This window comes from Etheostoma cragini, chromosome 23, assembly GCF_013103735.1.
Source record: "Etheostoma cragini isolate CJK2018 chromosome 23, CSU_Ecrag_1.0, whole genome shotgun sequence".
Lineage (NCBI taxonomy): Eukaryota > Metazoa > Chordata > Actinopteri > Perciformes > Percidae > Etheostoma > Etheostoma cragini.
Window position 1 is genome coordinate 17,541,986 of NC_048429.1, and position 14,526 is coordinate 17,556,511.

The 14,526-nt window shown below is 39.9% G+C and overlaps 1 protein-coding gene across 1 annotated transcript in view; it reads right to left on the bottom strand.

Annotated features, from left to right (window-relative positions):
- Positions 1-14,526, bottom strand: part of cog5 (component of oligomeric golgi complex 5) — a 73,387-nt gene that overhangs the window by 9,042 nt on the left and 49,819 nt on the right. Inside the window, exons 11-15 of the mRNA XM_034863181.1 lie at positions 12,599-12,680; positions 6,976-7,180; positions 3,698-3,859; positions 1,126-1,225; positions 728-838 (exon numbers count right to left, since the gene is read on the bottom strand). Of these exons, the coding sequence (XP_034719072.1) occupies positions 728-838; positions 1,126-1,225; positions 3,698-3,859; positions 6,976-7,180; positions 12,599-12,680 (660 nt within the window). The remainder of the gene's footprint in view (positions 1-727; positions 839-1,125; positions 1,226-3,697; positions 3,860-6,975; positions 7,181-12,598; positions 12,681-14,526) is intronic.

Sequence of the window (14,526 nt, forward strand, 5' to 3'; positions counted from 1 at the left end):
CGAAGAATTGAGGCAGTTCTGAAGGCAAAAAGGGGTCCAACCCGTTACTAGCATGGGGTACCTAATAAAGTGGCCGGTTAGTGTATATATAGATAACAGTACCGATAGCTTAGTTGGTAGAGGGGTTGCCGATATGTAGAGTTTTTTTTTATAAAACTAAAAGAAATTACAACATTAAGGCATACATTTTTCATTAATGTTTTATCTCCTACTACATGAGCTGTCTCTGTGTATCTTAAGAATTTTTACTGCATGTCTATACAACGTGTAACGTCAGACAGCCAATTACAGACATTCTTAGTTCTTTGTTGAAGCATGCTGCATGCTGATTGGCTAATGAGATTTACACATTAGGTATTGAATGACAAGGCATTTTCCAATACGTGACACTCTATGGGGCAATTTGTTTGGTGCCTAAAAAGTATTGAATTCAACCAGTCCTAATTACATGCTTACATTTCTGTAGTATACATTATATATATATATATTTATATAGTCAGTTTTACGATAAAGAAACGTATTAATTAAACTTAATACCTAACACTTTCAAGAACTGTATTAAGTAGGAACGCAAGTTTGGCATAAAAATGATTTTAGGTCTATTGCGGTGAGATCTCATTGGTGATGAAATGACCTCACTATGGCAGTGCTATAGTAACGTTTCTCTTAAGGTCTGATCATAGACAGCTGAAGTTTTGAAGTTCAGCAAACAGACACTATTTCTTACCTTGGTGACAGCCTGCTGCAGACGGTAGAGGGAGTTGACCACAGCAACATTCCTCCTTTGGCCCTCTGTCAGTGGCCCAATCACCTGACTGGCTTCACCTTGAGTGCACAGCTGCAGACGGAGGGAGGCAGAGTATGGTGTGTACACAGGACATACCCAATTGAAGCAATTGCAATACATCACATTTTGTTGCTTTTGATATACTGTGGATTTCTCTATTTAAACAGTCTTTTGTTGTGTTATGGACATGTGGTGGGTTAAGAAGAAACAGATTTTGATTTAGACCTTAGACCGACCAACAGGCACACACAGACAAAGACACACACACACACACACACACACACACACACACACACACACACACACACACACACACACACAGAAGATGCTGTACACACCAGCTGTTCAGACTTGACACAGAAGAGTTGGATGGTCTTGGCAGCATTCTTGGACACAGCCAGAGACAGGTTGGGATCTACTGAGGCTACATTCAGCTCACTGCAAACAAACAAACAATTAATCCAACACATTAAAATAATATCACCTGGCTAATTATCAAATGTAAGATATTTAGCATGTTTGTAGTTCAACGGTAGCTTTGGTGCATAGTGTTTTCTTTTTTAAAGATTCTTTTTGGGGCATTTTAGGCCTTTATCTATATACACAACTGAAGAAATGAAAGGGGAGAGAGAAAATGACATGCAGCAAAGGGCCGCAGGTCGGAGTCAAACCTGCAGCCGCTAGGTCAGGGAGTGAACTCCATATATGGGCGCGGTATCTACCAGGTGAGCTAGTAGTATTTGGTGAACACAATTTTGTATATTGTTTGGTATTTTGACATTTTCTGGGAAACGTTTTATTTCTACCATACCGTTTCTGGCGTCATTGTCACTATCTGAGTTTTACATTTACTATTGAGTATTAAAGAGTGCTTATTTTTTGGTCTAAGATCTAGTTCATTATAAAACTCATTTTAAGAATAGAACACTGTACCATTGAGGAGAAACAAAAGCTGTAGCAGCAATTGAGAATCTGTCAATTCTCTTTAAATACTGTGTATTAGCAATGACATTACAGAAGTCTTTATTAAAGGCTCTACCTAATGAGATACTATTACTAGTAAAATAAACATAACACCCAGACAACATCTGTTGATCAGGTTAAATGAAAGGGACTGTTATGATGTTCATGCAGCGGGAATAGTTTGATTAAATTAGGTTCATTTTGTTTTTTGGGTAGTAGAAAGTTCTGGCCATTTGAGGATAGTGGAAACCAGTTATGAACACATATTATCATCTCAGTTGCTTATTTATGCATCCAGCAGTCCCAGAGAAACATTCTCATTCATTTGGAGTTGTGTCTGTGTCCTCCTGGTGGCCATAAATGATCAACAATGAGCTGGAATCATGAAGCTCCGTAAAGATGAGGGGCGCTGCAGATCAAGTCAATAATTCTCTGATGAGTAATCACTAGCAACTACTCTTTTCACATTGTCATTTCATACACTGTCATAGAAAAACATAAACTATAGGGTCCTAACCCCTATTTTCTGGATGTGGCACGACCCCTGCAGAGCCATCACAGCGATTCAAGTCAATGCTTGATATTCCACCAGCTGCGTCGCGCCAGAAGTATGTGCGAAACGGCTCTATGCTCCGCTAAAAATACGCGTCGGGATTAGCCGCGGGGCGTTTGAACAGCTGGGCCCCCCCGTCAATATTGTATATTTCTCCTCTATTTTCTCCTTAACACCACGAGAGATTCATCTTGGACGTGGAAAAGCAACATCATAGATCTTTTTTTTATAAATACAACGCCAGAAAAGAGAAGGCATGGAGTGCTTGGAAGGTAGATACCCGTTTAATAAACACCTGATTGTTCAGCAAAGTACTTGGGGAGACAATAAAAATGTGAGTTGGGCAGCAAGACGCTCCCTAACTGAATCACTCCTGGTGTGGTATGGCGCGTGGCAGAGGACGGAAAACAAAACCGCAGCTCAGACGCGCCCGTTTAACTTATCTTGTGTCATTGTGGTCAAAATGATAAAGTAGTGTTATTTTTATTAATTCATTCAATCATTTGTTCATTTTCTATAAACTGTGTTCAAAACCATTGGTGGGTTTCTGTAAATAACATCAGAGTACGGTCTAGACCTGCTCTTTTATGAAAAGCGCAATGAGATAACTGTTGTTGTGATTTGGCACTATATAAATAAAATTGAATTATATTGAAAACTGTCTCACACCAGATGTCAATATTACAGCCAGAGGCCCATATAGAGGTTTTGCTTACTGTGACAGGTGCAAATACATTCCTATAGATAGGCTCTGGACCATTTATGTAAATCTGTGTAAACATATACTGTATGACAGCCTTTCACTGGTAAATAAGACAGTATCTCTGAATGCCTGAAGGAAAAGCTATATATATGAAATTGTATAGAGACATGCAAAAGCTTGTCATTGAGTATGGTTATGGTAAAGAAATCTTTTCATTGGTTTAGAAACGTATTAATTTGTCTGCTTTACAATGAGCATAAACTTCTTGTTTTGTGAGTATAAGTATAAAATCATTATGTATCTCTGTGTTCTTTGGGAAATGCTGGGTAAAACTGATTGTGGGGAGACCTTGTTACTTTTCCCTGGTAACCTCCCTGTGATAATTACATAAAACATTTGCAATATTTGCCTTTTACCATCTCTGTTTGATTATCCATAACAGTAGAGGAACCCGTTTGTAAGTTTCATTCTCCCTTTGCAGACTGCCACTGATCCAGATCCAGGTTCTGGATGATGACTGATGGTTTGTATTGACTTCAATAGAACAGTGTTGTAATATAACAAAGTATAAATACTTAGTTACTGTACTTAAGTAGAATGTTCACATCTCTTTACTACCTTATTGGCTGATTTAGTCACTTCCATTGGGTCTTTGCTGTATGGCTGCCAATATGGCATGTACTGTGCTTGCCTGCTGATGGTCTTGATGATGCTGTCCAGCTCATCGTTGGAAGGTGGGTTGCGGCCGCCCATAGGGAACACCAGGTTGATGGGATCAAACAGGCGAGAGAGGGACCTGGAGAGGTAGGCTGCCTCGTACGGCTGCAGAGAGTCCTTGAGAGCCTTCTCTGGGCTACACACACACACACACACACACACACACACACACACACACACACACACACACACACACACACACACACACACACACACACACACACACACACACACACACACACACACACACACACACACACACACACACATACACACACACACAAAGACAAAAAAGATGCAGAGTGCACTTACATAATTGATGTGTATGTTTGAGAAACCATTATTACCATGCATATGGTAAGACATCCTGTTCTTTTCACTCGGCCACAACAACGCAATAAGATCAGAAAATAGCATCACTTTACTGTAAAGATAGCCTTTAAAAATTAAACATTTCAAATCTGTCATTCTATAATGTCACAATCTATTTATTGTCTCATGTGGACATATATTATCCTCTAATTGGTTAGAATATATGCTTACATTTATTAATAGAGCATTTGAAGTGCATATATAAATGGAAGCAAAATGCCACTATATCTCCTCCTATTACACGCAGACGTGTGTGGGTGTGTGTTGGTGTTTGTAGGTGTGTGTTTGTGCGTGTGTGTGTGTGCTGTATTCAACATTCTCTCACGACTGTTTATTATTGTGATACAGGACAAGAAAGGGAAAATGTCCTAACAATCAAATGTAGTGTTGTATCATGACTTTACAAAACTTTAAATATTTCAAAGCTGTACACACAGCAGATATGTTTCCATGAGGAATTGATGAGGCTGAAATGTGTCTGACGTGTTTTCCTGAAGCTGTGTTCTTTGTAATCAGCAGCTTGATTGGACCGGTGAGCACATGAACGTGCTCCTAGTGCTCATACAAGAAAAGACTTGTTGTTGCTTGCTGTTTCGGTCATGTCTTCACTCCTCAATCCACCTGTTAAATCATTCCTTTGTTCCTCAGTCTCTCCTTCCTCTCTACTCCCGCTTCATTTCACAGTTCTCCTTCCCACCTTCTTTACAGACACGGTCTCTCGCTCCATGCTACCATACAACAGATGCACCGATCCCATTTCTTCTCTCCTGATACCAATGCCAAAACCTAAACTTAATAGGTCACATGGTTGCTTTTCTCAAACTGATTGCTCTTCACAAGACTAGAATTCTACAAATAACGTCTCAATGAACTGACATTAGCTTTAGGTTTGTGCAAAAATCGACTTGTCAGTTGAGATTTTGGCCACTTAATCATCATTTTGGGTCATCACTCACATGTGTAGTGTCACATACACAGGCACATTTTTATCTACAAAACATGATGCATTGCATTAAGTGGATGTGAGAAGAAATTAAACTATAATATTTATCCTCAAAATTCAGACACTCAAACTAAATAGCACTCAGTGCACTAGGTAGTAAATAGGGAGGGTTTTCAGACGCAGCAGCTGTGTTCCTGCTATGCATTGTGAAACAATGTTATTATCAAAAAGGAAGCAATTTGTGCCTGGGCTTTAGTATTGTCAAACGTATCTTGTTTGGACATTGTTTGTTAACATTGTGGGAGATACTGGGATGCTGGACTTAATTGCCGTTATTAATTTAAGTGATTAAAAACCACACAGCTGACTCTAATTACACATGCTTCCAACTAAATCAAAACAAAAGTGATGGATTAGCAACACTCACCTGCTCCCACTATGAATGCATTTTAGCAGTAGCGGTAATTGGAGAGATAAAGTCAGAGCAACTGTCTTTTTCGTCTTTGGGACATCTGTCCAGCTGAGCAGCTCTTTGCAGCAGCAGTTGAATAGCAACAGGTGGGAGCTCCGTATTTAAAAATGGTCCTTATTGTGTTATTTAGTTTATCATTCAAGTAACTTGGTGTTTACTTGGATCCTATTTTCCTGTTTTTGAGTCTAAGTGACTGGAACAACAATCTTTGACATTGGTCTAGTATTAATCTGAGTCTGTCAGTGGCACTTTTGTGAAGGCAAGTACAAGCTAGACAATTAACTTATTAACTTACATTGTAGCTTGTTTCACCGCTGCCGACTGCAGCGATCTCGCTTAATACTGGAACAATGTCAAACACACGAAAACATCGGAAAAAGGTAGTTACCCTACAACGTGTTTTGTTGATTTTATTTTGTATCATAACATAGGTTATGTCAGTGGTAAAAACAGTTTTCTAACGGACAAACCTCAAATGTATTTCATAAAATATTAATGATTAAACGATTAATTGATTGTTAAGGTGGCCGACCATCGATTAAAATAATTGCTTAAAGGGGTTTATTGGAATAAAATGCAAGTCTTCCACCACCCAAGAAAGGTCTGTCCATTCCAAATCTGACCGGAACCTGAAAGAGTTCAACAGCCAGACATGAACATTAGAGACCCCTACTGGGGGTGGGTCTGTCTAGACACCTCAAGTATCATACTCCACTAAAGATCCGACGAGTCCATCTCACTCAGCTAGTACCAACACAGATCTCACTCCCATTGCTTCAGAAAGTGAAGCTTGGTCGGTGCAAATGTTATTGATGCTAAAAACGTGCTTGATTGGGACTCTTGGTGTCACTTTTTGACGCTCTGGGTCGGGGTGTACGTTTAACTGACATGCAGAACAAGACCGGTACAGTTAGGTTTGGTTTATAAAAAAGTTGGGGTTATAAAAATGTACTTTTTAGTGACACACAGGACACAAACCTCAGTCTTCTGGGTGAGAGTCCTGTGTTGATTGACCCATCCACCCCCCACCCTTTACATACCTTTATACTACTCGATTGTCTCTCTTAATACTACGTCATCTTACAGCTCGGCAGTCAAGCTGCTGCTTCCCTAGGCATCCCATAAGGACGGTAAAGGGTGATTTTTTGCGTCGGTAACTAACACTGAGAGCCACTGACCAAGCGTCAGTTTTTTACGAGTTGGGAGTGAGAACGGGTGGTGGTTACAGGTTCTGGCACTGGACATGGATCACAGGAGACCAGAACTCTGCTTGTTAGTTGAGGAAACCTTTACATGTGCTTGTTCACTTATAGCTGAACTTGTAATTAAAGTGTTAATCTAAACAAAATACAAATATGGTCCAAAATAAACTTCTTCCCCCTGCTTCACACAAAACAAACAGCCTGCAGGTGTGATCACACTCTGAAGTGACTCTGATTATGTTGTTGTTTTTGTGTCGGCTCACTTGTAGTCCTGTTTTCCATGTGTGAAGAGGTCCTGGCTGTCTGTCTCAGTGGTGGTGATGTCCAGAGACGCATCAATTCCTCCGCTGCCTGTTAGGGCCCCCTGGAGGCTGGCGCTGTATTGCTGCAGGCGACGCCACAGTTCGTTGTACAGTCGCAGCAGCTTAGGAAACTCTCCTTCAAACGCCTGCTTCAGGAAGGACGAAGCTAGAAAGAAAAAAAGCAGCAGAAGCACAGGCAGTGAGGAACCTGCTTATACATACAACTAGTGCGGGGCCCGTTCAAAACGGGCCTGTTTGGAAAAGGCTGATTGCTTGGCCGGTGGTACCCAGACATAAGTTACAGAAGACCCCCACTTAGCAACCCAACAATTTGCCTTGGTGCATACATACACAAACAGACAAACATGTTAAACATTAGTAATAAATAAATATATACAGAAACAAATACAGTATATACAAAATAGCTGTTTAGTATAAGAGAAAGGAGGATAGATGGGTTAAGTGCAGCATGCAAAAGCTTTAAACTTTAAAGGACAATTCCAGCCAATTTTTACATTAATCTTGATAGCTATAAATATGCGTGTACTTTGATTGAAAAAACCCCGACCTGAATCAGGTCAACACTGAGTGCCTGCAGCTACATGTGCAAGCTTCCACTGAGCTAAAACGGCAGTTATCGAGGCCAGTTTTAGAGAGCCTTTGTGCCTCTTAACAGACACAAAACGCAATTAAAATGTATGTACAAGATGAACAGGGCCCTTACATGACGACAATATGCGTTTTCAACTCAGACATTATTTGTTGACAAATTCACCTACCCTGTCTCTATCCTGCCGGTAGCTAGCTTGCCCTGCTAGCTGCTAGATGCTAGCTGCCATCCGGGATGTTCAGCCAGACTTTTGTGAAAATCCTAAAGTAGCAGTTTTGTGTGTGTGTAGCTCATCCATTTTGTGTGTGATTGATCTGGTGTTGGTGAATAGGAGGCATACTCATGGCGGTGCGCCGCTGCAGAATGAAACACTGATGTACAAAACTGCACTTTAGATTAATTTACTTATTTTTTCAAGGTGCCGGAGAGCAGTTGCGGATCTTTCTGGCCCACTTAAACCCCTGGTTTTGCGCTTACTCTGAGTTATCAGGGTTATCAGTCGCACTGATAACCTATCTTTGGCGGCAAGGACTGTAAACAAAACACAACATTGCCGCTGTTAAAACATTTGCGTATGAAACATCTGAAAGAATACAAGTTGTGCGTGAAGGAATCTATAGACAGCAGCCAGAATGCAGGTTGGAACTTCAAGTACGGCAAAGGAAAGACAGTCACAGCTAAAAACTGGTGTTAACCAGACGGCGCCTCTCCTGGGCCGTCAGCTGTTCTCTCGGTAATGAGTGTCCCTACAGTGGGAGCGGAGTGTGTGAATTCAACATTAAGTTGTTACATTTAACTATGGCAGAGGCTTTGGACGTTGTTTACTTCATTAATGTGTTTACTGTGGTAATGGACTGAGGATGGGAGGAGGATTCGGTATTTGGTTTCTGATTCGGCAGAATCTTAACCAGTTGATTCGGTTTTTGCCCAAACCCCAAAAATCGGGATTTGGTGCATCCCTAGAAAAGGTGGAAGGTGATGAATATAAAAAGTTGTTGTTGTTTTTAATACAACTTGGTCTTTGGTCTTTTTTATCCATAATATTATTGATATTGCCACAATTGAGTTTCATTGATGCCATCCCATCATTTGTTGATGAACATATTACGTCTTTATTATCGTTAACCAAATTAACGCTGATGCGGAGGTATTCATATCCAAGCAGGCTTAGTTGCTTGACATAACCAGCGCGGTTATAAAGTAACATTAATGCATGGATATGATTATCAGCAATATTTTATCAGCGGTAACGCTATCAGTGTTTTAAGTCAGTTTGCAATCTTACACAATTTGAGTTAAAATGGCAGAGTGACGATGTTCCTATGGGATTGTGCTCGTTTTGGAGTTTGGTTGTAAAGTTAGTTCAATTCAAATCAATTTTATTTATAGTATCAATTCATAACAAGAGTTATCACAAGACACTTTACAGATAGAGTAGGTCTAGACCACACTCCATAATTTACAAGGACCCAACAGTTCTAGTAGTTCCCTCCAGAGCAAGCAACAGTGCAACAGTGGCGAGGAAAAACTCCCTTTTAGGAAGAAACCTGGGACAGACACAGGCTCTTGGTAGGCTGTTGGTATTTCCCATTTAGTATGGCTTTGTGTAACCCAGTCAAACCTAGTCCAAATGGTATTGAAACCTTTTTTTGCAGTGTTTGCCCACGCAGCTTGTGAGATGCTTGATATTCCATCATGAATGCAAAGTTAGTGTAATTACTTTGTCACAGTCTATCTATCGCGATTTGGCTCTCAAACAGACAGACCAAAAGCTATCACATGTTAATTTTTTAAAGATTATTTTGTTGGGCATTTTATGCCTTGAATGACAAGACGGCTGAAGACATGAAAATGGAGAGAGAAACCGGGAATGACATGCAGCAAAGGGCCGCAGGTCGGAGTTGAAGCCGGGCCTGCTGCGTCGAGGGGTAAACTTCTATACTGTATATGGGCGCCCTCTCTACCGACTGAGCTATCCTGGCGTTTTCATTTTATTTTTTAGAATAGAGTATCAGAATATCTAAGTACATTCATCCCAGTTTGTTATTATTGTTAAAACATAAATAAAAATAATGGAATTACAAAAAACACATAGGCTGCATATTTTGACAAGGGAGCATAAATCGTCAGAACACCAGGCCGGCAGCTTGCTGTAGCTTACTGCAGTCAAACCACCATAGTGGCAATTCGGTGACACCACAGACAATAAACACACGTGACATTTCAATGGCTTGGGTATAGCCCTGATTTAGACCAACCATGTATTCTAGAAAAAAAGTGCCTAAAATAGTTTAAATGTTGTGTTCATCCAGGCAACTTGTGTGGTAACATCACATCAGCCCTAAATTGGACTGGCTAACCTTGAAGCTTAATGATTAACGCAATGCAAATTGTGTGTTTGATACATACACCAACAGCAATTTAATGAAATTACAATTTGTGGTTTTAGGAGCACTAACGTGCTGGAACAACTTGTTTTAAACAATATTTGCTTCCATACCCAGCACTTCTGTACAGTGTCTCCAGTAGGTTGCCAGATATGATGGTACCAAACCTGGCAACCTCACTGCAATGACAAGACTCTAGGAAGCTGTACACAGTCACTGCACCTGACTTTTAGCACCAAGAAATAGTGAAACTCCCCTTTGTGTGTAAAACCACATAAGTTGGTTTTACATTGCTGTGTACGGATTAAACACGAGATACTGACTAGATATGATAACTTTAGACGTGTAGGTGTATTTTTTAACTTTGGAGAGAGAAAATGGAAACTGAGGACAATCAGTAATCATATATTAAAGCCTCTATATTACTCACATATTAACAAGCAAGCATGTCATCCTTCCCTATTTTAGTTCCAGAATATCTTTAACACACACACACACACACACACACACACAAAACCACCCACACACATACTTCAGTAAAGTGCCAGTTAGTATGTTAGCAAGAAGCCAAATCCGCCTCTCCTGTTCTCACTTTGTTATTCTGTGAAATCAGACAACTCTTTACTAAGACGCCTTCATAATGATCTGAGTGTGTGTGTGTGTGTGTGTGTGTGTGTGTGTGAGAGTGAGAAAGAGAGAGAGAGAGAGAGAGAGAGATGTCATTGTTAGAATTCGTTGTTAGAAGTCTTTCTTTTTCCCTACTCTTAGAACGACACAATCTATGTTCATTTATTTATTTTTTTTAAACTTCTTTGAAAAGGGGTAATGCCATTTTTTTTGTTGCTTTATTTGACAATTGTTGCAAAGAGACTCCGGTGAGATAGAGGAACACGAGAGAGATGATTGGTGAGGTGAAACAACAATCAGCTCCCATTTAGAACTCGTTCCAAATTGTTCAACTCCTGAGAGGCACTTAACTGAAAAATGATCAATTTTATATAATGCCTGTGTGCTGCAACTGACTTAGCTTTTAGATGCACACCATCTCATTTGTTTACATGTTGGATTTCAGCAATAGCAGAAAAAAAAAAGATGTTGGAATGCATAGATGCAAAATCAGACTTAAGATGGCTCAACAATTTTGCTGGCAGGGATCAGCCAAAATAGAGCCTTTGTTTTGATATTGCAGAGGGGACACCTGCATTCGGTGGCGGATAACACTGGTTTTTGAGTTTGTGGTGAGAGTGGTCAAGAGAAAAGCATCGAAGATAATTCTAAAGTGTATAGCTGTTGCCTCTGTGTTCAGAGACATTGAGCACACTGGTATGAAATGTATATGAGTATTTCAGGAGCCTTAGGTTTATATTAATGTTTTATGTTCTGGGATATTCAGTTAAAATGCAGTATGTTAGCAAAAACTTAGCCAGCTGCACGCAAATGCTTTGCATTATAAGTATTACACTAATATGGTGCTTGTGTGTCATTACATAATAGTATATAATTATTTTTGGAGTGTTCACAATGGTTTGGTAAGATAGAACTATGTTTTGAGTTGCTGAGACCACAGCAGCAAGAAGGCTGTTTAATCTAATAAGGAGCTGATGCATATAATTTTGGTTATTTGGTATAAGCAGCTAGTTAATTAAGTTAGGTCATTAATTAATTATCATCATTAACTATCCTTAATGATTGCATCCTGTTGGCACCGTTGTCTGTACTTGTATGCTGATATGTTCTTTTGTAGAACCACACACAGACAGACAATCATCTGCCTGCTGTCAATAAATCTGTTGAAGATAGGATCAGAGCATCCGACCGATGCTCCACAGCCGTAACACATTCCCAACCAGCTACAGTCGTAATTATCAAGTCTCCATTACACTTTCTTTCTCAAGTAGAATAAAGTGACAGTTTGAGCAAGTATAACAAAAAAAATATATATTTTTCATAAAAGCTACCAACAGTAACTTTAAACCGCATGTTTTTCTGATTTTTATCCAGCTCTTTGTCATGGCAGTGAGGGCAGAGGGTGTTTGGCTTCCCTCCGTGGCACCAGTGCTGGGAGGTGCCACCGAAGCAGATCAGCAAAGGTCCGCTGATATCCCGCGGATGACGGGAAACGCATTACTGAGGGAATCCAAACCCTGTTCATCTAAACACCCTGCCAACATGAAAATGACACAGAGCTGGTTTAAAATCCATATGTACTGCAGCGGTGTATACGTAGATGCACTCTGTGACTGTGGGGTCGCGAAATCGCAAAAAAAAAAATCCCTTCACAATTTTGCTTTAATACAAACTAAGGTTGTAAAACAGGCCAACACTGGTTCAACAAGACTACTTTGTGCTCTTATAGCTCCATGATCATCAGGCCTTCTATTACTTGCAGCCCCATTGATTTCCTGCTGATAACCGAGCTCTTGTCACAGCCTGATGATTATGGCTTTCTAAATGAGACCTCCCACTAGCTGTTTGTGCTGCTGCTGGTGATGCAGCTATCTACTGTTAGTCTTAAGAGACATTTTAAAGATTTAAACTCTCTGAGTAATTCATATTTCTTTTAAATTGGCAGCTTTAGCAATCTTACCTTCAGTTGCTCTGTGAAACTCCACACTAAGTGTCTTGGTTACATCATTCCAGAAAGTGTAGAGGATATCAGGCTGACCATCCTGTCATCAGGAAGAGAGAAACAAAAGAATTATGGTGTATCCTTGCTTTGTGAGTGACATGAGCTAGTGAGTTGATAGGAAACACCTTCTGTCTGATTGCCTATTTAAGTTTCTTTTGGTAATAAGTCCATTGAAGTTGTGCTGATGATGGTCCTATGAACAAGCATTCAATTTTCTTTCAGATTTCTCAAAATTTTGAACATTTTGGAGAAATAATAAATTGATACATTTTTTACCCTAAAAAATAGAGACTTGCAGACTGGCTTCAAACATCTGAATGCAGATATGAATAAGGAAATTAGCAGTTAAGGTGGAGCTACGAGCAGAGAGCATTTGGGTGTTTTGTGTGGTCTGAGGATAGTAGCTGCACTCCAAAACAACACAGCAATGATTTTTTTATACAACAATAATAGCTGAAGTTAACGCTCTGAGAATGTCTCTTTTGTGAATAAACTGAAATTTGTGTTGTTGTGTAGCCTGGAAATCCAGACCCAAATCCAAAAGACTAAGGGTCTGGCATCGAGTAATGAAAGTCACCCACCTTAAGGGGCGGCACCAAGTGTTTATTTGAACATTTGACTGCACGCAATTGGATAACACTACAACCAATCACAACAGCACACAAGGTGACATATCCAGAGCTCCATACGCTTAGCTACCAGCGGAGATAACTGGTACATCAAACCATAGACATAATAAAGAGTAGACGCCGCATCGACCGCTACTGCCTACTGGCGCTGACGAAACTTGGGGCCGCCATCTTGGACCGGTCACCCGCTCCACTCAGTATAATGTGTTTGGGAGGTGAAATGAGCTGTCAGCGCGTTAAATTAATCAATCTCACTAAATACAAAACTGATTTTCATGGTTTTTTTTGCTACAAAGGTCAAACATGTAGCTATGAAACAGGACACATGGTTAAGCGTATTTTAATATTCATAGTGGACTTAACAGTAATAGAATATTCTGATATGATATACATTCACCAGACGTCCGAGATCAAAACTGGGAACACAATTCCCCAAAAGGAAAAAAAACTGGGACATTTCCAGTTTGACTATCAATCCGATTGAAAAACCTAATGTTGTGTCTTTAAAAACAGAACCGGGACAGAGGTAGTTTTTTTCTTCTGTATTTGGTCAGGGACAGACAACCGAAAACGTGGACAGTCCCCTAAATCCGAGGACGTCTGGTCACCCTAGCTAGACCATAGATCAGGCATCCTCGGTGTATCTATCATTTGTAAATTCTAGGTATTTGCAAAATACCCTTACATCACATGTGTGATGTAGGGGTATTTTGCTAATCACACATTATAAATATGATAGGGAAGAAGAAACAGATAGCGACCGTAAAGTTAGATATTTAAGTACAAGAAACAATATGATTATGTTATTAGAGTCTACTTGAAGGTTTTTATATTTGTCTCTTTCACACACACACACACACACACACACACACACACACACACAGACACGTTGTTCTGCATCAATCGCCTCCCGGACCTTGACATTTAGCAGCCGCACTCCCAACACACACAGACACCGACACAACCCTAGTGTTTCACGACATTCACAGAATGTGATATTAGAACATCGACATGAATTCCGATATTTTTAAACATATGTAAAATTACAAAATAGATAATGGAATATGGATTAGGAATATGCTGCACAAATTAAACAAGTTTTCTTACAACAAAAGGTTTATTTCAACTGGCAGTCATATTGGACTGGTCCAACATAAATAAATAACTAAGGACCATGTCTACAGAACAGGACGGGTTCTACTGGTCGGACAGTATAAAATGCATAAATAAAGTTAACAGGACAGCTCCACAAAATAA